Here is a 27,361-nt window from a genome sequence, read left to right as displayed (position 1 = left end):
ATTAATGATTTATTTCTATGACTTAGGCAAGATAAATCACTCTTTTAAATAAAAAGTATTACAAATGTTATTCACTAGTAAGTAGATAGCAACTCTATGGATTGAGAACCGATTGGAAAATATTTCTTGGCTATTATATGCATGAGGATTAAAATCCTTCAGTATTATTTATGTGAATTGTTGGGAACGCCTACCTTGTTTTATGAAAATACAGCTCAAAATTTAATGTTATGACTTGATAAATGAATATGCATTTTACTTTGACTTGATAAAGTCTGTTTCTACTTTGGATAAACAAATATGCATTTTACTTACAACTTAATATTCATCTAACATGGTATTACAAGTAATTGACCTAAAGATAGGAAAAGTGGCTTTTAAAGTAAAATCTATAGTAGCAAGTAAAACAATTAGAGCATGATGTGTTCAATGCTCTGGTACAGGAAGAAAATCCAAAGAAATATACCTTTTATAGTGCAATAAGGGTTAGAATAAAGTGAAAATAGCATGAAAAATATTGAATGAAAGAATTATTATACTAAATAATATATGAAAATCATAGGGACTGCAAATCATGTTATTAGAAACCCACCATAACATGTGATAGGACCAAAAATGATTATGTACCTGATTAGAAACAAGCCAAACAAACCCTGAAAGATTTACTGAGAAAGTAAATTATAGAGAGAAGATACTTTTTCAAAAACCAGGACAACTGTTCTAGACAAGAGAACAGGTACACTTGCTGAGTAGGGCAGAAGGTCAGGTATAATTTGGGAACTTCCAAATAATTCTAAGGTTATTTTTTCTGATACTCAGAACAAGTGAATGTTTTTTTTTGTTTTTTTTTAAATCAAAGGAAGAGTGGCCACAGTTAAAAGGGATGATATTCAATGAAAAAGATTGAAAGAGAAATAGTGAATAATTAGTATTGGTCTTTGCTAACAGACCATGCAGACCATGTGAAAGTTCTCATTCCTAAACTATCTTTCAACAAGAAGAGTAAATCCAAAAGTAAATACATAGGGTATTTCAGATACAATTGAAAAATTATATATCTATATTTAAGTCACCAAATTGATTGGAATTCATTCTTGATATATAGATGAATTACTCAAGCCAAATGATTTGTACTCTGGTTTGAAGAACGTAGCAATAAATATCGTACCTAGAGGTCAAAATGTTCATCAGTCCTATGTCTATATCAACATGCAGAAAACAAAAGATAGCGACCAATAGGCACTTCTCATAATGGAGAAGAACATTGCAAAAAGTTGGTCACCCAGGAATAGATATTGAGATTTCCTTTAGCTGATATTTTTGCAAGTGTCCAGGAAAAAGAAGGGCAAAGAAAACTCTCAGGTTTACAGTAAATGTTAACCTCTTTGGGGTAAGAAAATACTAAGTTGTTGGAAATAAGCTGCAAGATCTCTCCAAGTCCTCTGCATGAGCAGTTGAGCTTTATTGTTACTTGTGACCCCAGAGACAAATCTAGTAGTCCTTGTTTGCTTCCTGATGATGATGTTGGTTCTTAAAGGACAATTGCTTGCTACTGGAAAAGAGATGATGAAAATAATAAAGATCATCTCTCCAATTTTATGAGCCCATTCATTCTTTAACTGCCCATTAAAGAATAATCTGTAATTTTAATTGTATTTAAGGAGTTTGGAGAATTTCCAGAGATAACCAGAACGATTAAGGGGATGAAAAATCATATGAACTAGATGTGGCAGAATGAAAAGTTGGAACTCTTTGGTTTGAAAGCTGAAGGCTTAGAGAAAGGATTTTTTTTTTTTTTTTTTTAGTGCACATACAAGTGAGAGAGAGGGAGAGAGAGAGATAGGAAGGGAGAGAGATGAGAAGCATCAACTCATAGTTGCGGTACTTTAGTTGTTCATTGATTCCTTTCTCATTTGTGCCTTGACCAACTGAGCCAGTGACCCCTTGCTCAAGCCTGTGACCTTTGGCTTCAAGCCAGCGACCTTTGGGTTCAAGCCAGTGACCATGGTGTCATGTCTATGATCCTGCACTTAAGCCAGCGACCCCATGCTCAATCTCGTGAGCCTGTGTTTAAGCAATATGAGTCCGTGCTCAAGCCAATGGCCTCAGGAGTTTCAAACCTGGATCCTTAGCATTCCAGGGCAACGCTCTATCCACTGCACCACCACCTGGTTGGGTGAAAAAGGGTTTTTTAAAAGTATGAAAATCCACAGTAGGTACTAGAGGTTTAGTTCTGTGGGTGGGTGTGATTAAAGTATAAGTAAAAAAGATACATTACATAGCAATAGTAGGACTTATGAACTTTGGCATCAAAAAAGGTGGAAGAGGTAAAATATTTAGATTCCAGTTCAACTTGGCATGAGGCAGGGCTAGACAAGTTTGAGTATATTCCAAGCTTTTCATTTTAGGATCCTTTGAGAAAAACACTGGTTCTCATACTCCACCAGTATCCTCACATTATTGATGGGCACAGAGTACGCATATGCTGAAAAAGACCCAGTTGACTTGAAAACCATCATTTATTTTATCATCTCTGAAAAACGTTGTATGATCAGAAAGAATCCTTAGCAGTTGAACAGGTTTTGTTCAACCAAGGCTCTTAGATGTTTTAGATTTTATTTATCTTAGAGTTTCTAAGGTTCCAGTGTGTGAAAAATGACTTCAGTTGGGCAGCAGAACTTAGTTGGTATGCTCAAGAAAGTTAGCAATAATTATACTTTTTCCCCATAAGGAATGTTTTACATTCTTTGAAAAAAAAAATACTCATGAATATCATTCATGATAGTCTGTGACACTTCCTTTGGAATGTTACCTAACAATTTTCTCAGTTTTTAAAATCATTGCTTATAACACTGGGGAAAATTTTTTTTTCATTTTCTGTATTGCATGAGGTTTTAGAACTGTTTCTATATATTTCTGCATCACTGATTCCAAATCTGAAATCCATTTTTTGGTGCATGGTCTAGTTTTTATGCAATTTTAATTTCTTTTTGTTATAGTTAATGGCATGCATTGGTTTTTAAATTGGAGTTAAAGGGCAATGACTCTTGGATTGAACATAACCACAAGGCAATTAATGTTTTACAAACATCACTTTTAAATAATTGTAGTTGTTTTTAAATGTAAAAAATTATTAGCTGATAAAAACACCCTCTTATTTTGTTTTAAGATTGAATCATGGCTTCTTTGAGTAGGCGTAAATGTAAGAATAGTCCTGACACCTTCTGTTATGTATGTGGCTGTGACAAACTTCAACGTCAAAGGTGCAATATTTCATCATTTGTGACATGTACATGTATTGCCTATTTTCAAGGTCTCCTTGGTGATCAAGACAAGAATTGGGCTCCTCATATTGTGTGTCATAATTGTGAGGAAATGCTTTGTGACTGGACAAAAGGAAAACGCAAAGGAATGCCTTTAGGTATTCCTATGGTTTGCATGAACCTAAGGACCACAGCAGTGATTGTTATTTCTGTCTGATCCATACAAAGGGCATCGGCAAAAAAAAAACGGCGTATGATCACATATCCTAATATGCCTTCAGCAACACAACCTATCCCACACTCTGAGACATTCCTGGTTCCAGTTTTTTGTATTTTTTTTGTATTTTTCTGAAGTTGGAAATGGGGAGGCAGTCAGACAGACTCCCACATGCGCCCAACCGGGATCCACCTGGCATGCCCACCAGGAGGCGATGCTCTGCCCATCTGGGCTGTTGCTCTTGTTGCAACCAGAGCCATTCTAGCACCTGAGGCAGAGGCCACAGAGCCATCCTCAGCGCCCGGGCCAACTTTGCTCTAATGGAGCCTTGGCTGTGGGAGGGGAAGAGAGAGAGAGAGGAAGGAGAGAGGGAGGGGTGGAGAAGCAGATGGGCGCTTCTCCTCTGTGCCCTGGCTGGGAATCGAACCCGGGACTCCTGCATGCCAGGCTGACACTCTACCACTGAGCCAACCGGCCAGGGCCTCCAGTTTTCAATGGTTTTATTTCTTCTAAGGATGAAGAAAGTGAACATGGTGATCAAGAGTATTTTGATAAGATGCATGAGGAAATGGTTGTAGAATCTAAAGGGTCTTCTTCTGATGCCAAGAAATCATTAACTCCTCAGCAGTTTAGCCAACCCGAATTGAATGACTTAGTAAGAGATTTGGGCCTATCAAAGAAAGCAGCTGAGTTATTAGCCTCCAGGCTTCAATAAAAGAATGTATTTCCTTGGTCAGCTAAAGTATCCCATTTCAGGAAGCGTGAACAAATTTTTGTGGACTTTTTTTCTGAAGACAAACACTTTGTTTATGTCATGATATCAGGAGTCTTCTCAGCCAGCTAGGTGTTACCACTTACAGTTCAACAGAATGATGGCTATTTCTTGACAGCTCTAAATGGAGTCTAAAATGTGTTCTCCTACACAACGATAATGTTTATGCAGTGGTTCCAATTGGTTATTCAACTCATCTGCGAGAAGATTATAATGACATAAAAATTGTCCTCAACTTTCTGGAGTATGAGGAGCATAACTGGATTATTTGTGTGGATCTTATAATGGTAAATTTCCTGCTAGGACAACAGAGAGGTTTCACGAAGTATCCTTGCTTTCTGTGTTTGTGGGACAACTGAGCTCGGGAGAAACACTGGACACCAAAGGAGTGGCCGAAATGTGAAGTTCTGGAAGTAGGGATGCAAAATATTGTGAATGAACATGTGGTTAATCGAGACAGAATCATTTTTCCCCCACTTCACATGAAACTTGGGTAAATGGTAGTTTGTTCAGGCTTTGAATAGAGAAAGTGAATGCTTTCAATATATTATTTCTGCTTTTCCTGCCTTGTCTTTCGAGAAGATAAAAGCAGGTGTATTCAATGGACCTCAAATTCAAACCCTCATACATAACGAAGAATTTACCAGGAAGATGAATAAGGAGGAGAAAGTAGCATGGCGGTCTTTTGTGGCAGTTACAAAGAACTTCCTTGGCAACAAAAAAGCAGAAAACTATGAACTTCTGGTTCAAAGGATGCTGTTGGCTTTCTGCGACATTGGATGTAACATGAGCATTAAGATTCACGTCCTGAACAGTCACCTTGATAAGTTTCCCGAAAATCTTGGAGTTGTTAGTGATGATCTGACTACTGGTGGAGCATCAAACGAGATTGTCCTCAACAAGTACACAAACGCAAGAGCTACAAACGCAAATTTTTGCCAGAATAGAATTTAAATTAGTTTTGTGCATATTTTATGATTAAAATAAGTGTTTTAATATGTTCTATTTTGAAATTGTAGACAAATTTTGATGCAGTCATATCTTTTAGTGTATTAATGTATTTATTGCATTATATAAATTATTATATTTTCACAAAGATGATGCCCAAGAAGACATTCTACTTCATTATGTTAAATTAAATGTTGAAAATTTTACAATAAGATGAAAACCTAAAATCTTGAATTGCAAAAAAACTCTAGCTTAGAAAGAAAAACTGATATCAGATTTGAGATCAGCACACTTGAATTAGGTAAGAAGAAGTGTTTTGTGGATGCAACAAAAATTTTGTTCCCCAGTGTAATCTTTCAGTGTTTTTTACAATGTTTTTTAATAATGATACTTCGTTAGCTAGTAGAACCAATATTTTTCTAGGTTGGAGATTATGAATCTAGTTGAAAATCACTGCTGAACATTTAGAATACATAATAATGGCAATTTGTTGTTAATTTATTACTTATGTTAATTTGTTATTTTTGTAGCTAAATGTTATTTATAATGTGCAAGATTCAAAGTCTTCCAGAAGACGAAAATCTATCCAAAATCAAGAAGCCTTTGATTTAGATGTTACTGTAAAAGATAATAAAGATGATATCAATCACTTGAATTTGAATGTGTGCACGAGGTTGGTATCTGTTTAAGTACCCCTTCCTACTCTTTCTTCTTTTCTAAAAAAAAAAAGACTTGAGGATTTATTTATTTATATATATCTAACTATAGCAACATATAAGGAGTTAACAGAGATTTAAGTTATATATTATATGTTAGGTTACAAACTAGAAATATAGGTACTGCTAATAATGTTTAAGCATTTCTCAATGTGTCCAAAATTATTTACAGGTTTTCTTTGTATTTATAACAAATTGATATAGAAAGATTTAATAAAATTCAGGTCTAATTGATGAAAACTTGATATTAACCAGTCATGTTTAATATACCCAAATTGGTATTTCTTGCTGTCAGTCTCTTTTCTGTTAAATAATTATTTCAGGTTCATATTTAGTCTTTGGTGTTATCCTTTTAACTCAAAACTTCGTAAGACCAGGCTAGTTCAATGGAGATGATAGTTTGAAAATAGTGGGGTTTTTTTGGAAAATCTTTTAGAGAAAATATTTTAGTTTAGAAGACTCTCCCCTTGGATAATTAGGCACTTACAGCTTCTGCGAGTATTTGGTAAGGCGATTTGTAAATTTGGTCTGTGTCCATAGCATCTGAGGATCTTGTTACATCATAAGGAGAAGGGGTACCACCTGAAACCTACTACCTTCACAGATGCAGGGTCTGTGACGCTGCCTTCCTCGGTGTTCTTGGTCCTTCTAGCACACACACAGGTTTGAAAGCAACTCTTTTAGAAAGCTCTTGCATCAAGAGACTTTACAGCTGGGCTTGCTGAGCCAGCTGCAGTCAGCAGTCGTCCGGTATGGCTTTTTGATCAGTCACGTTTGGCAGGCATCAGTTTGCTGCTCTGAAAAGCAAGATTTCCTACCAGCCCTGCTTGGGTTTGCTGTGTGAAAGGACAGTGAGAACTCACTTAACAATGCTCTGATCCTTTCACGTTGGACACAGGCTCCTTTCCATAACCACGCTGGGCTCTTTCTGCTCCAAACAAAAAGCGCTCGCCAGCTATTCAGTTTAGAAAAATATTTATTTTAAAGGAGACAAAATGTTGTTGGTGTCCAGGTGCTTTGATACTCGCTCTGTGTACAACAGAGCGAGAGAACGATGCAGGGTGATAAAACTTTTCCGAGGCTTGTCATCATCTCACGGTGGCCAAAGAAAACACGCAGAGTGCTCCAAGGATGTGGGAGAACAAAGGGAAGGACTCTCCCTCTTTCTCTAAAACCAGATGAAGAAACTGTTGCTAAAGACTTGGCCACGGTCTCCTACTAAGTGGTCAAGCGATGCCTCGGTTTCAGTTCCTGGCTTCCAGCTGGAAACTGGAGTTGTGTCAGCTTCTGAGAACATGAAGGGTGCAGCTCAGTTTGGAAGCCCCACTAGACAACGGTTGCCTGCTGAAAGGGCACCCAGGTGGTCCTTGCCACCGCCAGGCATGAGCCTGTTACCTGGTGGGCATTTCATCCTGTCTGTCAAATGAACACACCGTCATACCGTTATTTCTCGTACGGTTGAAAGTGGTAAGACTTTCACACCTGGAAGGAGAGGATCGCCTGTTTCACAGTTTTCTATAGTGATACTGGTTTTAACGAAGTAGTAATGTGTGGAATAACACTTGGCAGTGTTAATTTTTCTATGAAGATGGTTTACCAGCAGCTTGTGGTGTTTCTTCTGTCCTTCGCTTTTGATTTAGGTTTTTGGGCCCAGAAAGAAGTGGCATGGCCCTGATGGAAGTTAACCTGCTCAGTGGTTTCGCTGTGTCTTCAGACGCAATTCCCCTGGGCGAGACCGTGAAGAAAGTGGAGCACGATCATGGGAAACTCAGCCTGTATTTAGATTCTGTAAGTAGGAAAACCCACATTTCATATGGAAAAAGCTAGCATTTGTTAGTGTTCAAAGTCTCCCTTACTTTACACGTTTTCTTGAAATTATTGAAGCGTTTTGTGTCCCTGAATGACTTTATTCTCATTAAAAAGATATCAAAGGGACCAGAGGTAAAGAGGACAGAGGGAAAGGGAATGATAGGATGGGATAAACCCAGGGTCCCCAAACTACGGCCCGCGGGCCACATGCAGCCCCCTGAGGCCATTTATCTGGCCCCCGCCGCACTTCCGGAAGGGGCACCTCTTTCATTGGTGGTCAGTGAGAGGAGCATAGTTCCCATTGAAATACTGGTCAGTTTGTTGATTTAAATTTAGTTGTTCTTTATTTTAAATATTATATTTGTTCCCGTTTTGTTTTTTTACTTTAAAATAAGATATGTGCAGTGTGCATAGGGATTTGTTCATAGTTTTTTTATAGTCTGGCCCTCCAGTGGTCTGAGGGACAGTGCACTAGCCCCCTGTGTAGAAAGTTTGGGGTCCCCTGGGATAAACCTGAAGGGAAGGGTGGAGGGCACTGTAGGGAGGGGGGCAAGGGAGATGTTGAGGGGAATAGGGGGGAGGGGGGATGCATTCGGGTGACCCTAGAATCTATGTAAACATAATTAAATTAAAGATATCATTATAGAATTAGTTTAAAGAGAATCACTGTTAATGATAACCCCAGTAAAAGTCTTGATAACCAGGTAATTATTTTATGCTAGGTGTAAAATATATAAAAACTGCTACATCAGAATTTCAAAAATTAAGACCAGATCCTAATTTGAGAACCCCTCCCTTGCCCCAGGGAATTGCTAAACATATTTGCTTAAATGCTGCTGATGAAAGCTTTAATTACAAGTTTTAAAATGCTTTCATGAAGCTTTTAATAAATCTCAAAGGGGTTAATATTCCTGCATTGAAGTTAGGTGCTTAAATCTTAGAAGAATAGTCTTTACATATAGTTATTATATCGTTTTCATACATATTTCCATTGTTGTTTGAAAATTACTGGTCTAAAAATAAGGTGCATAAAATATGGGAGAATAATGTAAGTGAAGAACTCAAGACTCTACCTGTTATATCTCAAAACCGCTATTGTATAAGTTTATTCTTTCTTTTCTAACATCTATATGAAATTCGTAGGTTGAATTGAAATTGAGTTCTAAGTGTTCTTAGGATTTTATGTTACATGAGGGGAATATGTATGTTTCTTATTCCAGTGTTGCCAAGTATGAATCAGTAATATATTGCTTTAGCAGTATGTCTACTTTAAAAAAGCTCGTTCCTGAATATTCTTTTGTTTTAAGACTTCAGAATTCACTAGTTAAAAACCTGTTATAATTAATTCAGGGTCTCTAAAATTCTTTTGCTGTTTGAGAATTCCATACATTAAATACTGCTTGAAAGCCACAAGCCTGATTTAGAACTTGAAAAACAAATTTAAAGTTTTTTTTTTTAATAATGTAATTGGTTTTAGAGTTTGTCCTATACCTGTGATGTTCTTGTTAACAGTTATCTTAATTTGAGTACTCATTGTGTTTTGACAGATTTATTTAAATTTTCATTTACTGCTAATTGATACATGATGGAATGTTTGAAGGAATTTATCCGTTTTGGATTCCTTAACCAGTCTCGTTTGCCAAATTGGCATAAGCCGCTCCTCTTGGAGGCAGAGAGGCTGGCCTTTTGTAGTGCGTATTAGTCAGTTATTGGCGGTGGGGTAGACCTGCCCACTCTGTGTTACCTCAGTTACTCAGAGAAGTGGCTCCTGTGAGCTAAGGGCAGTTCTCTGGAGAAAGGGTTGCTGTGAACTGTTGGCTGCAACTGCCTTGTGGGCACTCCTAGGTAGGTGATTGGGTGAGGCCGCAGGGCCCAGGAGCATGCGTCCTGGGGCTTGCTGCTTACGTGGCCTCTCAGCATCCATCCCTTTCAGTACAGCGGAAGTAAGAACAATACTTATCCTCTAAAGATAGTTTTATGAGTTAAGTGAGATAATTTATATAAAGTATGTACTTACCATGGTCCAGGGCATATATAGTGCTCCCTAAATGTTAGCTTCTATGTCTGTTTCCTGAAAGGATAAGAAAAAGAAATACCTTTTACATTTTCTTAAACACATAGTTTCCCACTTCCTTAAAAGTCTTTTGTATTTTTCAAGGTAAATGAAACCCAGTTTTGCGTTGATATTCCTGCTGTGAGAAACTTTAGAGTTTCAAATACACAAGATGCTTCTGTGTTCATAGTGGATTATTATGAACCAAGTAAGTATGTTCTGAAGTTTCTATTACTGTAGGAGGTAAGCCAGACATTCATTCATTCATTCACTTATTCTAAGTGATCACCAATGGGGTTATTTTTTTTGTTGTTGTTGGGATGAAGTGTAGGAGGTGAGGAAACAGGAGGTGAGCTTTCCCTTTAAATGAAGACCACTGATCACTACAAAGGTCACATGATAGCATTTAGCATTATAGTATTAAAAAAGGGATGCTTTTGCTCTATATTGTAGGTTTTTAATTCACCATCCGAAAATTTATAAAGAAAACTTGGCATAAAGAGCCCAGTTATGTTTGGTTTCCAAGGTTTTGCTCCTCTTCCACACACCTGTTCCACCTGACTTTTGTAAAACTGGGCGTTCTTTAGGGCGGACATGGACAGCATCCCCAGTGCAAACGCCTCACCTGCAGCCAGTGTTTCTTCATGGACAGAGCCTGTTGGCTTTGCTAAAAACTATACATTGTAACAGATTTTTTAGTGTATCAAGAATAATATAGTTTGGGAAATAACTTGAGCTTGTTTGATTTTACTGGTAATGTCTTACTTTATAAAATGTTAGAAGTTCAGGATGTGAAAGTAGAGATCTGGTTTGGAGATCACCTAAATTAATTAGGACAAATCTGCATTCAGTCAGAGTAACTTTTTTTTTTTTTTGTGGCTGTGTGACCTCCACGCTGATGTTTCTGCTGGTAATAATACTGGTTCTGAAAAACAAACAACTCCTGGAGGCTTAGAATCATCAACATGCATGAGGCTCATGAGCAGTTTTATTTTGTGTGTGTGTGAGTATGTGTATGTGTTTGTGTGTTAGGTAGTTATAGACAATTACACTATAAAATGAAATGGAATTGTTGACGTTGTTAGTAGTTTTTGACAGAGTATTTGTTTAAGACTAAGACAGAGCACCAGTTCTCTCTCCAAATCAATGGGCCAGTTTCTCTCTTTTGTCTCCTGTTGGAATTGGGGACGATCATTCACCTAGGTTTTTGTGGGACGTTTGGGGAAACACTGATGTCATACATGCTTTCTGGTGGAAGGGTGGGATATGTTGTTGCGACTCAAGGACTGTAGCTAGTTATTGAGCTTTGTTATTTAACTTAATAGTACAGTTCTCCAATTGATGTTTCTTAAGTGTATGGAGAACATTTTAAATGTTTAAGAAACAAAAAAGGTTGTCTATGTAATTTGGATTTTTTTGTGTGGAAAATAACATTCATGAGGAGCACATCTTAAAGTGAACATTTGGGAAAGATCAGATTAATAAAAGCCTAAAAACCCATTTTTGAAAATTCTAAAGTTAGAAAACATATTTATGACAAAAAAAATGAGAAGTCATGAAATTTGAATGTAGAATATTTTTTAAAATTGTAAAAATTAAAATCATGTATTTTATAGTGAATTTATTATAGTGTTATAAGTGCCTTATATACTTTGTTCATATTAGCTTATCCTATAAAATTACCAAAGTTGAATAGTTTTAAGAGATTATATGCATAATTTAAAAAAAATAGTTTTTTCCCCATTGATTTGAAACAGAAAGAGAGGATGGGGATGGGGAAAAGGGGAAGGGAGAGAGAAAGAAAAGGATCAACTTATTCTGCTTAGTTGTTCCATTTAGTTATGCATTCATAGGTTGCTTCTCTATGTGCCCTGACTGGGATTCAAACTCAGTGCACCAGGATGATGCTCTATCCACTGAACCACCCAGTCAGGGCCCTGTGCTCAATGTTTTAGAGTGTTGAAAAGTGCAAGGCATTGAATAAACAATTTTCTTTATATTTTGTATTTTTAAATAAGGCCCATGATAAATGTTATTTTCTTTTTAAAAAATTAATTTTTTCAATAATAGTTAACATACAACATAAAGATCTCTTTTCAGTAGTTCTAATGGTCAGGATTTTACTTGAATGCATAGAAAATGCCACCCTGAAATGAACTGTGTAGGAGGGGGAACAACCCTCAGTTGAAATCCTTCCTGTTCCCTGGGAGATCGCAGTTGCTGCCGGCTGCAGCAGGGGGCGCTGCAGCTGCGGTCTGTTTGCACTGCCGTTGCTGGCCCACTGCTGGGGAGATAGATTGGGCGGAAAGCATTGTTTCTCTCTTGGATTTGGTTAGCAGTTTGGGCCCCTCTGGAGCATTTCAGTTGTTTCTTGTAAAGAAAAATAAAATTATATGGAGAATGGAAAACTCAGAAAAGTGTATTGAAATGCTTTTAAGTTTTGGCAAAGCAAATGTTTCTAAACAAGGGAGACGTGTAAACTGATGTCCGCCTCTTTGAACAGGGAGACAAGCGGTGAGAAGTTACAACTCTGCAGCGAAGATGTCCTCCTGTGACCTCTGTGGCGACATCCGCGGCTGCGATCATTGCAGGAGTGGAGCTTCAGCCTCTTTTCATCGCTCTCCCGTCATTTCTGTTTTCTGTTTCATACTTCTGTTCTCTTTGCAACGTAGGCTGTGATTTATTTTTTAAGGACTCTATGTAACATATTGCCAGAAGTCATATGTGATTGTCCTATTTCCGTAATCAAATATTGCTTCTATTTTGAAAAACATTTTTTTTTTCTTTTTATGAGGTTGGGGGGATTGTGTACAACAGGTCCTTGTGTGTATAGCCGCATAGATTTCTTCACCTGACTTCTGTGTGGACCAAGATTCAGAATTATTGTAGTTGTATATCTTTATTTTTCCCTCTTAAAATATATTAGGATTTTTCGGGAGGTGTTTTGTTCCAGAATAAATGTGTTATTTTAGATCTTTTATTCTTTTCATTTTCCAGAAGAAATGAGGTTTTTAAACATTATTAAACATTAATCTTTGCTTTAGTATTGATAACCTAAAAATAAGAGGCCTACGCATTTATTTGAGATTAGAAAGAATAGTTATTTGGAAAGCACTGATTCAGGCAGACGCCCAATTAGTATCCCGATTAGGAGACAAATACAGGGGTGTTTATGAGAAAGGGCAGGAAAACAATGACATCAGTAGAAGGAAGGCACTTCTATTTGTGCAGATAAGCTCGCATAGTGACACTAATTCTAAAGAATTTTTTTTTAAGTGAGAGGAGGGGAGATGGAGAGACAGACTCTGACATGTATCCCAATTGGGATCTACCTGGCAAGCCCTGTCTGGGATTGCCATAGGCTGTGAGAGAGGAAGAGAGCGAGAAGGGGGGGAGAGAGAGGAGCAGAGAAGCAGACAGTCACTTCTCCTGTGTTCCCTGACTGGGGATCGATCCCTGGACTTCTGCACGCAGGGCCAATGCTCTATCCACCGAGCAAACTGGTTAGAAACAAGACTGTTTTTAATTTCCAATCCCGTAGCCATCTGTTTGGTAGTCATAATATCCGCTTTCTTGTTATCCTTGCAGACACAGTGTTGCCTTAGGCCCAGTTCAAAGGTTATCTTGCCCTGTTTGAACATTTCAAATGTTTGACGCCTCAGACTTGCAAGGCAGTTCCTCTGGGATGGCAGCAGTGACTCCATTTTAAAGTGGCTTCATTCATATTATTTTTTAGTACTAATGAGGGATTTCCTAGAAATTGGGAGAAAACAATCAGAATGAGGAGCTTGTTCTCTTCCCTCCCCACACCCACCATAACCCCCCCTCCACCCAACCCCAACCCCACCTGCAGTGGTCTCAGTTTACCCTTTGTAACTGGAGATCACATCCCTCTTTTTAGATCGTAGGTGGTGAATTTTTTAAAGCTAAGTGGTGTTTTCCCACTCCAAATGTAATCACCATACCACATACCTCGAGGCTTCTATACTGCTCACAAAAATTAGGGGATATTTCAAAAAATGAATATGAAGCGATGAAATATCCCCTTATTTTTGTGAGCAGTATATTTTTCTTCTGGAGAGAAGAATGAGGGAGGGGAGGTGCTTCCCTAGGCTTTGCTGGTTGGGTCAGAGGGTCCCAGGTGCGCTGCTGTCCTCAGCCCCACACTCCAGCGCTGTTTCCGGGGGGAGGGTTCAGCACGTTGCACATGTGCCTTATGTGACTTAGACTAGAGGACCCTCGACCAGTGGGTACACATTTTGTTAGTAGTGGGGGATTATAAGCCAGGGGGAGGGATACACTTCTTATGTCAGACAGCAGGCTGACCTCTCTGGGCTGAGAAAGAAGCTGAGTTTGACGGGGACCAGAGAGTCTTGACGGGGACCAGAGAGTCTTGACGTGATGGCTGACCTGCAGTTCTGTAGGGCATCGCCCCGGGGTCCTGTCGAAGCTCTTCTAGGCGCAGGTATCTTAGTGTTGGAATGCCAGCTGTCAAGTGACATCTAATGCTTGCTGCAAATCTTTAAGAAGTTTCCTGAATTTTGAGCACCTGGATCATTGGATATACCCTGTATTCCGAAAGATAATATTCATTTATCTGGGTGAAAAATTTAAAGAAAAATTTCTTTCTTTTTCTCTTTTCTATCTCCCCTCTTTCTTCCTTTCCCTTATAAATATATTACAATATAGTAGGTATAGAAAAAAACAAGTGAAAGATCTTCTAAATCTGAGAAATGCTTAACTCCATGGCATATCTCTCAAGCAGACATGGAAAAAATTCATTGTCATGGGCTTCAAAGAGTCTGCATTACAGTATTTTCAACTGTTTTAAAATAAACCTGTAATAAACAAAGTATGCAAATATATATTTTAAAGGAAATTTTAGAGAGAATTTTATTTTTAATGAATTTTAAGACATTATTATGGAGTGGATGTTCATGTCATGCTGATGGATATTTTTGATACCAAAGTAGAAATCACTAGTATTCAGTGCTTTTATTAAAACTTGAAATCTCTTTATGGAAAAAAGATCCTCATAGAGTGGTCTGTGGAGGGAGAGCAGTTAAATATCAAGCAAATAATTTTCTTGTTTGTTTTCAAGTGGGGAAAAATTCTCTCACCCCTTTGAAATACTCTGATCTAAATAAGCACTTGTGATGTTTGGGCCTTCCTGTGTGGTGTTTTTAGCCTTCATACCGCAGGACTTTTTGAGAAATTAATAGTATCTTATAATGAAGCGTGTGTGTGTGTGTGTGTGTGTGTTCGATACCTTATATTCTTTGGCAAATAATTTATACTGAACTTTTAGTGTAGTATATTAGGAAACACTAGAATGGAAAGGCCATTAGAAGACAACTTGAATCTTTTTTAGACCATATTTCCTTATTTAAAGACTAGGGCTTCTATACTTTTTTGTGAAGTACTCTCTCTATATATATTATTCAGTGAGAGGAGGGGAGGCAGAAAGACACAGTCCTGCATGTGCCCTGACCACCCGGCAAGTCCACTAGGGGGCGATGCTATGCCCCAGTGGGGTGTTGCTTCATTGTTTGGCAACCGATCTCTTCTTAGTGCCTGAGGCAGAGGCCATGGAGCCATCCTCAGTGCCTGGGGCCAAGTTGCTCCAATTGAGCCTTGGCTGCAGGAGAGAGAGAGAAAGAGAGAGAGAGAGAAGTGAGAAGGGGAGGGATGGCGAAAGCAGATGGTCGCTTCTCCTATGTTCCCTGACCTGGAATTGAGCCTGGAACATCCACATGCCAGGCTGATGCTCTACCACTAAGCAAACTGGCCAGGGCTTGTACTTTATATTTTCAGGTGGGAAAGACATCTTGTAACTCCTCTCTTTTTTATTATAAATTTATTAAGAATGAAGCGGCTGGGTTGGGAGGAGGAAGAGGAGGAAAGAGCGTGGTTAGCTCCGTGTCATGTGCATGGAGCTGTGGTGGAGAGGCCTTGTTCTCTTCCTCCTACAGGCGTCCCCAAACTACGGCCCATGGGCCGCAATGCGGCCCCCTGAGGCCATTTATCCGGCCCCCACTGCACTTCTGGAAGGGGCACCTCTTTCATTGGTGGTCAGTGAGAGGACCACTGTATTTGGCAGCCCTCCAATGGTCTGAGGGACAATGAACTGGCCCCCTGTGTAAAAAGTTTGGAGACCCCTGTCTAGAACTTGCCTGTTACAAGTCGTAGGGTTGGATGGTAAATGATTTAAAAAGCCCTAGAAATGAGAAAAGAAGGGCATGTAGAAGTAAAAATTGATGATGTAGACTATTTTCTTCACATTTATGAATAATAATATTAAAAGCTCATTTTACCTGTAAGTTTGTTTATGCTGAAATGCTTCCATTTAGAATGCCATTGATAAGACTATACTTTCAGGGATCATTTCTATAGTTTGTTAGAATGCCATTGATTTCATTCACTGATAGAAACTGAAGTCCCACCCTTTCTCCTACTGACCGGGAACTGAAGACACCAGCATATGTCACTTCCAGTGGGAATAGGCTTATTTCCAAATTATTTCTAGCCAGTGAGTTGTGTTTTCATGTGCCTCGTCAAAAGGCAGGGCATCAAACATTTTCATTTTGACTTGTTATTATTCTAACATAGGAAAATATTTATTTCCTAGATGATTTCTGAGTTTCTCATTTCAAAGGATGCTGACACATGGGTATGTGTGTATCTCTGTAATGGGGATGATAATGATATATGTATTAATAGCTACGTATTTAGGAATAATTCTATCTTATGTTGTCACAGGGCCATAATTTACCACTCTTCTGCCCACTGTATCTACTGTATCTAATCAGTAGTAGAGGGTAGTTCCATGTTCCAGCTGTAGATCTTTAAGATTTATCTTTGATAGCTTCAATAAAATGTGGTTCTATCCTGGTCCTTCAAGCCATTATGTTATGAATTTTTAGTAGGGTACAATTGATGTGGTTGAGTCCATTTCTTTTGTACATAGGAAGGTTTATAAAATTTTGCTCAGAAATCCCCTATTTTGAGAAGCTGTTTTTCATATGAGAAAAATACTGTTGAAACATTTTTCCAGAATCTAAAGCTTTATATATTGATCTAGTTAATTCTGAAAGTTTAAATTTTAAATCTGTTATTGTTATTTGTACTCTGTTATATATTCAATAAGAATCATGGTTTATCAATAAAAATTAAAATTCCCATCTATTTATATTTAGTGTTCTTTTTAGTTTAGCTTAAATCATGTCTATAGCACATCTGTACCTACACTTGTTTGATTGTGAGAAATGGGTTGTCTGAGGGTAGGTTAGAGTGAGTATTCGTGTGTGACAAGACTTCGACATGAGTGAGGTGAAAGAAACTTGATCACGAACCTCCTTCCAGTTCCTTTTCATTCTTTGCTTTTGGTGTTGGAGTGGAGTCCGTAGAGGGATAAGTGTTACACAGCTAAAAAATGTGAGGCGAGGGCTCATTGAGCTTCAGGAAATCCTATAGAAATAAAGAATGCACAGTTTGTGTATACAGGAAAAGGGCGGCATGGATTGTTGCGTTTGTATTGTATTACTTTACATAAATTTTCTTGATTTTACACACCTTATTTTTAACACTTTTTTCCTGCTGTGAATTTTCTGGGTTTCTGCAACATGCTAAAGATAGTATAATGGTTCTCAGTTGGGGATGACTTTGCCCCCAGGTGACATTTGGCAATGTCTGGAGATAGTATCGTTGTTATAGCTGGAGGTGGTATTGCTGGCATCTAGTGGGTTGAGGCCAAAGATGCTGTTAAACATCCTACAATTCCCAGGACAGCCCACAATAGAAAATTGTCTGGCCTGAGATATCAATAGTGCTGAGTTTGTGAAACTCTAGCTAAATGATTCTGGGTACTTGTAAATCACCTAATAATGTCAATTAATTTAATATAATTAACGACATCCTTACACAATAATAGAGTTCTTAGAATCACTGGACAGATATTTAGATTAACAAGTCTATATCTCAACTTTAGGAAACTTAGGTTGGACTTTGGGAATAGATGTAATTATCACTTATTGAAAATGTGTATAAAAGGGGTATGCAACATAATTTAATGACAAAATAACCTAGACATGTTTTCTTTGAATATATGTACCCTAATTTATTAATGTCATCCCATTACCATTAATAAAAATTTATTAAAAAAAAAAAAAAGAAAAAAAGAAAATGTGTATAATGGTAGTTTCCAAACTTGGTTGACCATCTGACTACCCTAAAGAACTTGGCTTAACAGAAAAACCTTGATTTTACTTCTAGAAATTCTAACTCAGCAGGTATAGGATGAGCTTTGAATCTGAGTTTTTAAGCTTCTAGGCGATTCTGAAGATCATTTTAGTCTGGGAACCCCTGGTATATGTGATGGTTTTCATGCCATTGTGGCTCCTCACCTCTCGAGTGTGGTGTGACTTGTGACTTGCTTCTAGCCAGTAGGATATGAAAAAGATGACAGGCTGCACAGAAGATTGTAGCACCCCTCTTGCTGGAGTCTCCTCCCTTTTCTGGCTTTGAAGACTTGAGCTGCCATGTTGTGGCTGCCACGATGGGAGGCTCATGCATGTTATGGCTGCCATGTTGGGAGGCTCATGCATGTTATGGCTGCCATGTTGGGAGGCTCATGCATGTTATGGCTGCCACGTTGGGAGGCTCATGCATGTTATGGCTGCCATGTTGGGAGGCTCATGCATGTTATGGCTGCCATGTTGGGAGGCTCATGCATGTTATGGCTGCCATGTTGGGAGGCTCATGAAACTTTTAGGGACTGAGGGCAACCTCTAGTAACAGCCAGCAAGAAAAGGAAGCCCCTGTTGTGGCAGAGAACAGGGTTCTGCCCCCAGAAATGGGTCCTTCTCCAGCTAAGCCTCAGTGAGACTGCAGCCCCAGCTACGCCTTGACTGTAGCCACACAAGACCCTGAACAGAACCCTGCTAAGTGCTCAGACTCTTGGCCCACAAACACTGTGAGGTAATAAACGTGTGTTGCTTTAAACCACTAAGTTTGTGGTGATTTGTTGCACAGCAAGAGAAAATGAATACACAAATTAAAAAAAATTGCTTCTATTATGTGCAGCTAACTTATTCCTAACGGGTACACCTGCTGTTGCCATGTTCTCTACAGCTAAGGGGCCTGTGAACACTTTGGCATCAGCCCCAGTGCCCAGCACCCCCTCCTGGGCCTGCCAGGTCACCACACCAATGAGGAGCTGCGTGCTCTGCAGTCCTGGTGGCACCAAAGCTGCAGTGATCTCCACGCTGGAGTGGGAGCGTGTCTCCCGACTCCATGCTCTACTTTATCCCTTGGATGGGAAGGGGCTTCTTGGACCTCAGTGCTCACAGAGTTTTCTGTGGAAACTGTTCTTTCCATTACTGCTTATAGTCAGTCTGTCTCTCTGTCAAGGACCTTTCAGATGTTAGCGCAGAACCTTGTGGGTGCATCCTGTGGCTTTCTGTAGTCCATCTCCCTCTTCTCCCCTTCCTCCATCTCTTATCTCTGTTCTTCATTCAAGAGTTCCTACCCTCTCCACTTTTCCTATCAGGCACTTCCTCTTAGAAATCAGCAATACCAAGTCTCCCCTTTTGTCTCAGTTTTCTCTTGGTCTCACGTGTGCTGTGACTTGAAGCTTTCTCTCTTCTGCCTGTTCTGCTGGGAGGGCACATCCCAGGGGTGGAGGAGACACAAGAGAACTTTGGATGATTTTCCACTCTGACTGGTAGTTGGCCTTTAATCTCTTTTATGTTATCTCAATAATCCAAAAGATCAGAAAACTGCATGAGTTGAGGATGAGGGAAACATTCAATATAGGTAAATATAGGAAAAAGATTTGATAGTTAAACAAAGCATGAGTCAGTGACAAGTGAGCAAATGCCCCCAGTTCCTGGACAAGGAAGGATTAGATCACCTGACCTGTGGTGGTACAGTGGATAAAGCGTCAACCTGGAAACGCTGAGGTTGCCAGTTCAAAACCCTGGGCTTGCCTGGTCAAGGCACATATGGGAGTTGATGCTTCCTGCTCCTCCCCCCGCCTCTCTCCTCTCTATAATGAATAAATAAAATCTTTTTTAAAAAAAGGATTAGATCTAGTATTGCCTGCATGTTTCAGGGCAGGGGTCCCCAAACTTTTTACACAGGGGGCCAGTTCACTGTCCCTCTGACCGTTGGAGGGCCGGACTATAAAAAAAACTATGAACAAATCCCCATGCACACTGCACATATCTTATTTTAAAGTAAAAAACAAAATGGGAACAAATACAATATTTAAAATAAAGAACAAGTAAATTTAAATCAACAAACTGACCAGTATTTCAATGGGAACTATGCTCCTCTCACTGACCACCAATGAAAGAGATGCCCCTTCCAGAAGTGCAGCGGGGGCCGGATAAATGGCCTCAGGGGGCCGCATGTGGCCCGCGGGCCGTAGTTTGGGGACCCCTGTTTCAGGGTGTTACGCTTGGTTACTAATGCCAAAGTTAAGAAGGCAGAACAGCCATATTGGTGTTAGGATAAAGGATGAAAGAATGTACTGTTCTGCTGGTGAAGAGAAACGATGTGGACTCTTAATGCTTTTCTTCAAATATCTGGAAGGCTGCAGGTGGCAACCTGCAAGCTCATATTGCAGAACCATTGCCAGTGGGTAGATTTTGGCACTCTGTTAGGAGGGATCAAACACAACATTCCTATTTCAGAAGGTGATGACTGTGTGGGTCTAGAATTGTCTAGGAGAGGCTAGTGATTATTAGGGGCTGGCACTTTCTGAATTGGTATCTTATTCATTGATTTTTTTTTTTTTTTTTTTTTTTTGCACTGAGAGTTAAAAATGGTAGAGGTGAAAGGTTTTCTGGTTTAGCTCCAGTTATAGATTTAATTGTGTTGTCCAAAAGATATGTTGAAGTCCTAACAACCCTCAGTACCTCTGCATGTTACCCTATTTGGAAACAGGGTTTGTTGCAGATGTAATTAGTTAAATGAGGTCATACCAGAGTGGGATGGGCTGCAAATTCGGTAAGAATGGTGTCGTTATAAAATTATAAGATGTCCATGTCAAGACGGAAACACACAGGGAGAACGACACGTGACAACAAAGGCACAGATTGGATTCAGGCAGCTGCAAACAAAGGAATGCCAGACATCTCCAGCAAACACTGAAGCTAGGAGGAGGCAAGGTTACAGGTTTCAGAGGTGAGCGTGGGCTTGCTGAAACCTTGATTTCGGACTGATAGGCTTCAGAACTGTGAGACAAAGAATTTCTGTTGTTTCAACTACCCAATTTGTGGTTCTTTGTTACAGCAGTCTTTAGAAACTAAGCTCTCTAATTTTACTAAGACCCAGAGACGTTGTCGGGCAGATAAAATATATTATGTTCACTTTGTTAAAGATGGAGCGGCCCACGTAGAAGCCTGTCGCCCAGGTGATTGCTTGGGATGGTTGTGATTATGTTAATATGTGTTGGGGGAGGGCTTTCGCGCCAAAAGGTTTTTAAGAGGATGAGAGAACACGTTGTTCACGTGAACACGTTCACGTGATTACATTCTAGGAGAAGCCCATGCTGTAGGAGAGCAGAAAAAGGCCACGTGGAGGAGACCAGGAGAAGCAGCCAAGATGGTGGGGTGCTGAGGGAGAAGCCAGTTTGTGCAGAGAGAAGGAGATAGGGAACAGAGGTAAATAAGGCTGGTGAGGTACAAACTTTTGATTCTAGGAAACTCAGGTAAGTCAGTGGCTTTGGGAGCCCTGAATGGATAGGGAAGTGTTTTCCCACTTCCCACTGTGTGTATTTCTTGCCCGCTGGGTGCAAGCTAGGATTAAAGCTATTGGCCCAACAGTTCTTGGCTCTGTTGTTTCCTTACCGTCTGTCCGAATCCAATGCGAACCTGCGTGGGCCAGGCGGCTGTGATGGTGGCCATGGCTACTGGCTTTACAGATGTTAAGTGCCTTGCGTAAGTTTTACAGCACCCCCCCCCCCACACACACACACACAAACACACAACCTAGGAGCAAAATTGGGACTTCTGCCTGGTGGGAAGCAGGCACTCAGTAAATATTGTGGAATGAGTAAACTCATCGCTTCACCTGGGGTTTGAATGCCAGCATGCTGATGGCTTTCCCAGCTCCTGATTCCTGTGCTGGGGCTCCAGCGCGAACTGCTGAGCCACCAACATTTACCCTCTCCTCTCAGCTTTCCGGCCTCTGAGCTTCACTCACAGGTGGGAGGACTGGAATTGCTATCTATCCGAGGCTAATTTACTCACTGTTTTTGGTTTGTTTTTAATAAACCCTATTATGGCAGCGATGGCAAAGAGAGTTCCTCTTGAATACCAGCTGAAATCACCAAAATGTGACTGCCTGGAGGAATTCCGCTAGGAGGTTTTGTTTGTTTGTTTGTTTGTTTTTTACAGGGATAGAGAGTCAGAGAGAGGGATAGATAGGGACAGACAGACAGGAACGGAGAGAGATGAGAAGCATCAATCATCAGTTTTTCGTTGCGGCACCTTAGTTGTTCATTGATTGCTTTCTCATATGTGCCTTGACCGTGGGCCTTCAGCAGACTGAGTAACCCCTTGCTCGAGCCAGCGACCTTGGGTCCAAGCTGGTGAGCTTTTTGCTCAAGCCAGATGAGCTCGCGCTCAAGCTGGAGACCTTGGGGTCTTGAACCTGGGTCCTCCACATCCCAGTCTGATGCTCTATCTGCTGTGCCACCGCTTGGTCAGGCTGCCAGGAGTTTTGAGGCTCCTTTTTGGACCCAAAGCGAACAAAGCTGGAATCAGCTGTGAATGTCTGCATGGGCGAGGCAGGGCCACATGGTGGCACATAAGCTGGGAACTTGCCATTCCTGACTTAGAGGCAGCCACACATAATTTAATATTCCATTATATTAGCTTGCACTAGCAACTAATTGCTTTTATTGTTGTTGGTCTTGATTCACTTACCCTATACCATAGACTTTTACCCTATACCATAGACTCTCTTCCTCTATATTTGATATCTATGTCTGTCATGTATCTCTATCATCTATTTATGTATCTCTAGCTCCATATTTATGATAAATGCTATTTGGCAGGTATACTCAGGGTATTGTGGAGGCTCAGAACTGTATAATTTTACATAATAATATAATAATAATAAAGGTATACATGAAAAATTCTGGCTTTTCAGACAAGTGTAAACAATTTTTTTTTCTTAAAGGGTTTGATTTTCCAGTTTTTATTTTTTTCCTCTGCAAGTTACTATACATTTTGTTTTCTTAGGAACTGGTTAACAGATTTAAGGAACAGGAGACATTATTAAGGCATAAGAAATAATTTGGTAAATTGGCAATTAAAAGCTCGTGACTTGAAAGTTTTTATTTTTCTCTTTCATTGTTAAGAAGCACACTGAAAAGGATATTTTCTCTGTTCTTGTGAAATTCAAACTGGTTTGTTTTATTGTTGGTCAAATAAGTTTGTAAAATATGATTTTTATGTTTGCTCTCTTATAGTTTGCATTGGGGGCTGGGCAGTGCCAGGTATATGTGGGTCTGTGAAATTGCAAATTACCTTCCTGCTTGGGAAGGGCCATTGTTTTGCTAATGTTTGCTGGAGGAGAGGTTTTCATGCCAGAAAGTTTTGAAAAGAGAGAGAAGGAGAAGAAAAGGCAGAAAGAAGCCGTGTTTGCAGACTTAGAGAGGAGAGAATGCAGAGTGCTGAAGGAGAAGCCATGCAGGCAGGGAAAGAGAAGGTGTGCAGGTGGGGAACCAAAGCTGAGGGGCTGTGGGAGTCCTAGCGAGGCCGTGGGAGCTTTGATTTTAGGAGGAACTGGAGAAAAGTCTCCTGGTTGTGGAACTGGAGAATGCATCAGTGGCTTTGGGAGCCCTGAGTGAAAGGGAAGTGTTTTCCCTGTGTGTTTACTCGTTGGCTGGTGCAAGACTTTAATAAAGGAATGGCCCACCATTTTTTGGCTCCACTGTTTCTTTATCATCTATCTGAATTCAGTGAGAACCTGCATGTGCATGGCCATGACGACAGCGGCCCCTGGCCTTACAGTCATTTTTCTCATTTCCTTCTGAGAGTCCTATGCTCACCTCTAATATCACCCTTTCCCTTAAATTTTTCTTTACTCTGCTTATCAGAAGCAATGGAAAGCAGGTTCCTGAAGGGCAGGGATTATGCCTTAGTTTTTAATTTTCAGTATCTGTAGAGTTTGGCATATAGTAGATACGCAATCTGGTAGATTCCAAAATAATTAATTTTTTTGGAATGCAGTTAGTTTTTTGTTTTTTTTGAATAAAAAAAAATATTTATTTTTTAGATCCATGGTTGGGTTCCCTCCAGAACTTCAGTGAATTTTAGATACCAAATGCTCTGCTCACCAATTCCAACGTGTGTATCAGACACCAGCTGAATGTCTTACAGTTCAAACCAATTCTAGCACAGTCTACCCAGACAGCATTAGATCCCACAGGTTAAGGGTTCAGTCCCACAAGACTGTTCTTCCCCACTTCCATATTGTTGGGCAGATAAAATATATTATGCTCACTTTGTTAAAGATGGTGCTGCCCATGTGGAAGCCGTTGCCCAGCTGATATTAATGTATGTTGGGGGCGGGCTGTGGGCAGGCAGGATCCTTGTAGCCTGGTACTTGGTTTTAGGACTAAGCCTTTCCCACCCTTTTTGATGTGGGGTGGTACAATCCCATCATGCCCCAGATAAGTGACTTTGTATTGGAGACTTCCCTATTTTGTATATTGGATTAAAGGTTACGAATCTACACTATAAAGGAGCAGAACGGGAGCTTGCTCTCTTGGTTCCTGAGATTAACATTAGAGGAGACAGCAGAGAGGAGAGCAGAGAAAGGCCACGTGGAGGAGGCCAGGAGAAGCAGCCAAGATGGCAGAGTGTTGAGTGAGAGGCCAGTTTGTGCAGAGTTTATGCAGGGAGAAGGAAGGAGATGGGCAATAGAGGTGAATAAGTCTGGTGAGCTAGAAACCTTTGATTCTAGGAAACTCAGATAAGTCAGTAGTAGCTTTGTGAGTACTGAATGTGAGTGGGTTTTGGAGCCCAGTGTGTATTTTTACTTGCTCGCCGGGTGCAAGCTAGAATTAAAGATGATGGCCCCCAGCTTTTGGCTCTGTTGTTTCTTTGCTGACTGTCCGAATCCCATGAGAACCTGCATGGGCCAGGTGGCTATGATAGTGGCCATGGCCATTGGCTTCACACATATCCCGCTTCAGACCCCAGTCAAAAGCCCAGTCTATTACCTATGACTTCTGACTGACTGGCTATAAATCAGGGGTTCCCAAGATCCCTTCTTGAGTCAGATCAATTTGCTGGAGCAGCTCACAGAACACAAGAAACTATAGATTACCGGTCTATTAGAGAAAAAAATAACTTAGGAACAGTCAGATGTAAGAGATTTATAGGACAAGACATGGGAATGTGTGGACTTCATGCCTTTCCAGGTGAGCTACTTCTGAGTCACCAACCTGGAAGCTCTCTGAACCTTCTCCTTTTGGGTTTTGATGGTGGCTTCATTACATAAGTGTGATTAAATAAATCATTGAACATTGGTGATAGTACTCAGTCTCCAGCCCCTATTCTTAGTGGAACTGTAACTTCTGACCCTTTAATCAGGGTGTTGGCTCCACTGGCAACCAGCCCCTCTTTTGGTGCTTTCCTAAAGCCACCTCATTAACATAACAAAGGACCTTTATCACCCTCATCGTGTAGGAAATTGCAAGGGTCTTGGGAGCTGTGAGCCAGGAACCATCAGTGAAGACCAAATATATCAGGTCTACTGGAAAGTTCTGTCAATTTCTATCACAACAAGTATCGACATATAAGCACATGTTTATTTGGCACATGTGTGCCTCTCTATTTTTATCACTTAATGTATATATACTGATGTAGCAAATTAACTAAAACAAAGTTGATTCACGTTAGTCTTATGTGTGAAGCGATAGTGTACCCATGGCTATTGATAAAGTTCATTTATGCCACTGTAATTTTACAAATTTCAACAAGGAAGAAATGCTACAGAAGCAGGTCTGTCATATACACCATATTCCCTGGACTTAGCACCCTCCGGCTATCATTTGTTTTTGTCCTTACAAAATTTTTTGAAAGGCAAAAAAAATTCAAAAATGAAGAAGATATCAAACAAGCACTGGTTCAATTTTTTTGCATCAAAAGATAAAACATTTTTCAAAAATGGAATATACAAATTGCCCTCACGCTGGCAAGAAATCATTAATAATAATGGCAATTATATTATTTAATAAAGTTTATTGACGGTAAGAAAAATTTGTATTTTGTTTTATTCCAAAAACGGACAGAACTTTCTGGTAGACCATATATATGAGAAATATATTTTGGTAATCTGAATGACCAAGTATACTTTTTTTTCTTATAAATGACATTGCAAGTATTAATTACAAGGGACAGTATAATACCACACCTGTGTTTTGTCTTTCACAGCATCTAATGGTATTTTTAACACTGTATATAATCAGAAATATTTAACTGAATAATTGAATTAGAAGTAACTGCAATTAAGAACTTTCCCACATGAATAATAATAATAAAAAAAAGCAGAAGTAGAGATAGAGAAAAGGGAAAAAAGGTGGAAAGAAAAAAAATGCCGGAGATAGAGAAATATGGACTAGTTCTAAGCATAACTGTTATGTGGCTTGAATTTCAGTTTTGAGGATTTGGAGAATTTCTGCTGATTCCCAAACACTATAGGTATTTAAGTCATGTATTTTAAGTGCCAAATAAAAAGTGAGACATAATTTAGGAAGTTATAAGTAAATGCAGTTCTCTGAGTTGCTGCCTTCTCTAGTTTCTTGCTGCCCTTGCCCAAGTCTGCTGGAGGAAATGTTAGGCAAATAAGTTTGTAAGATTTGTATTGTTTGGGTTTGCTCACTTTTATTGTTAAAAATGCTGCTGTCCAGGTAAATTGCAGTGCCAAGTGAAACTGCTGATTACCTTCCTGCTTGGGAAGGGGCTTTGTTATGCTAACGTGTGCTGGAGGAGGGGTTTTCATGACAAGAAAAGTTTGTGAAGAAGAAGGAGAAGAAGAAGCCAAGATGGCAGGGTGCAGAAGGAGAAGTCAGTTTGTGCAGAGAAGAGAAGGGACAAGATGTGCAGATGGGGAACCAGAGGTGACTAAGGCTGGTGGGGGCCTTTGATTCTAGGAAAACCTGGATGTGTCAGTGGCTTTGGGAGCCCTGAAGTGAAAGGAAAGTGTTTTCCCTCTGTGTGTGTTTTACTGGCCGGCTGGGTGAGAGACTAGAGTAAAGGAATGGCCCACCATTTTTCAGCTCCATCGTTTCTTTACCATCTGTCTGAATCTAATGGGAACCTGCATGTGCCTAGCTATGACAGTGGAACTACTGGCCATACAGGAAAGTTTTGATTTTTCTTAGTTTTAACTAATTTTGGTAATATCATAGTTCTGAGATACTAAATACACTTTTGGAATATTAAACTAATTATAAAATAAATGAGATTATGAAAGAATAGTAATATGACTCCTCACTAGTAGAATCTTAAAAAGTCTTAAAGCTTTCAGGTGGCTGCGGCTGCGGCCTGAATGTGTGGGCAC

At 39.7% G+C, this 27,361-nt stretch overlaps 1 protein-coding gene and 1 long non-coding RNA gene across 3 annotated transcripts in view; one reads left to right on the top strand and one right to left on the bottom strand.

The window, feature by feature from the left end:
• Positions 1 to 14,790, top strand: part of CD109 (CD109 molecule) — a 135,846-nt gene extending 121,056 nt beyond the window's left edge. For both annotated transcript variants that reach the window (XM_066359017.1, XM_066359018.1), the window contains exons 30-33: positions 5,731 to 5,873; positions 7,557 to 7,704; positions 9,884 to 9,986; positions 12,282 to 14,790. In XM_066359017.1, coding sequence (XP_066215114.1) covers positions 5,731 to 5,873; positions 7,557 to 7,704; positions 9,884 to 9,986; positions 12,282 to 12,457 — 570 coding nt within the window. In that variant the 3' untranslated portion in view covers positions 12,458 to 14,790. The remainder of the gene's footprint in view (positions 1 to 5,730; positions 5,874 to 7,556; positions 7,705 to 9,883; positions 9,987 to 12,281) is intronic.
• On the bottom strand, positions 13,713 to 16,952 carry LOC136387474 (uncharacterized). The gene is made up of 2 exons (XR_010748121.1): positions 15,935 to 16,952; positions 13,713 to 15,744 (listed from the first exon to the last, which is right to left on the bottom strand). It is a non-coding gene; the product is annotated as an uncharacterized lncRNA (long non-coding RNA).
• Positions 16,953 to 27,361: the final 10,409 nt, after the last annotated feature.

The sequence above is a fragment of the Saccopteryx leptura genome, chromosome 1, assembly GCF_036850995.1.
Source record: "Saccopteryx leptura isolate mSacLep1 chromosome 1, mSacLep1_pri_phased_curated, whole genome shotgun sequence".
NCBI classification, from domain to species: Eukaryota; Metazoa; Chordata; class Mammalia; order Chiroptera; family Emballonuridae; genus Saccopteryx; species Saccopteryx leptura.
Note: the sequence above shows the minus strand (reverse complement) of the source record. Positions and strands in the feature narration are given on the sequence as shown.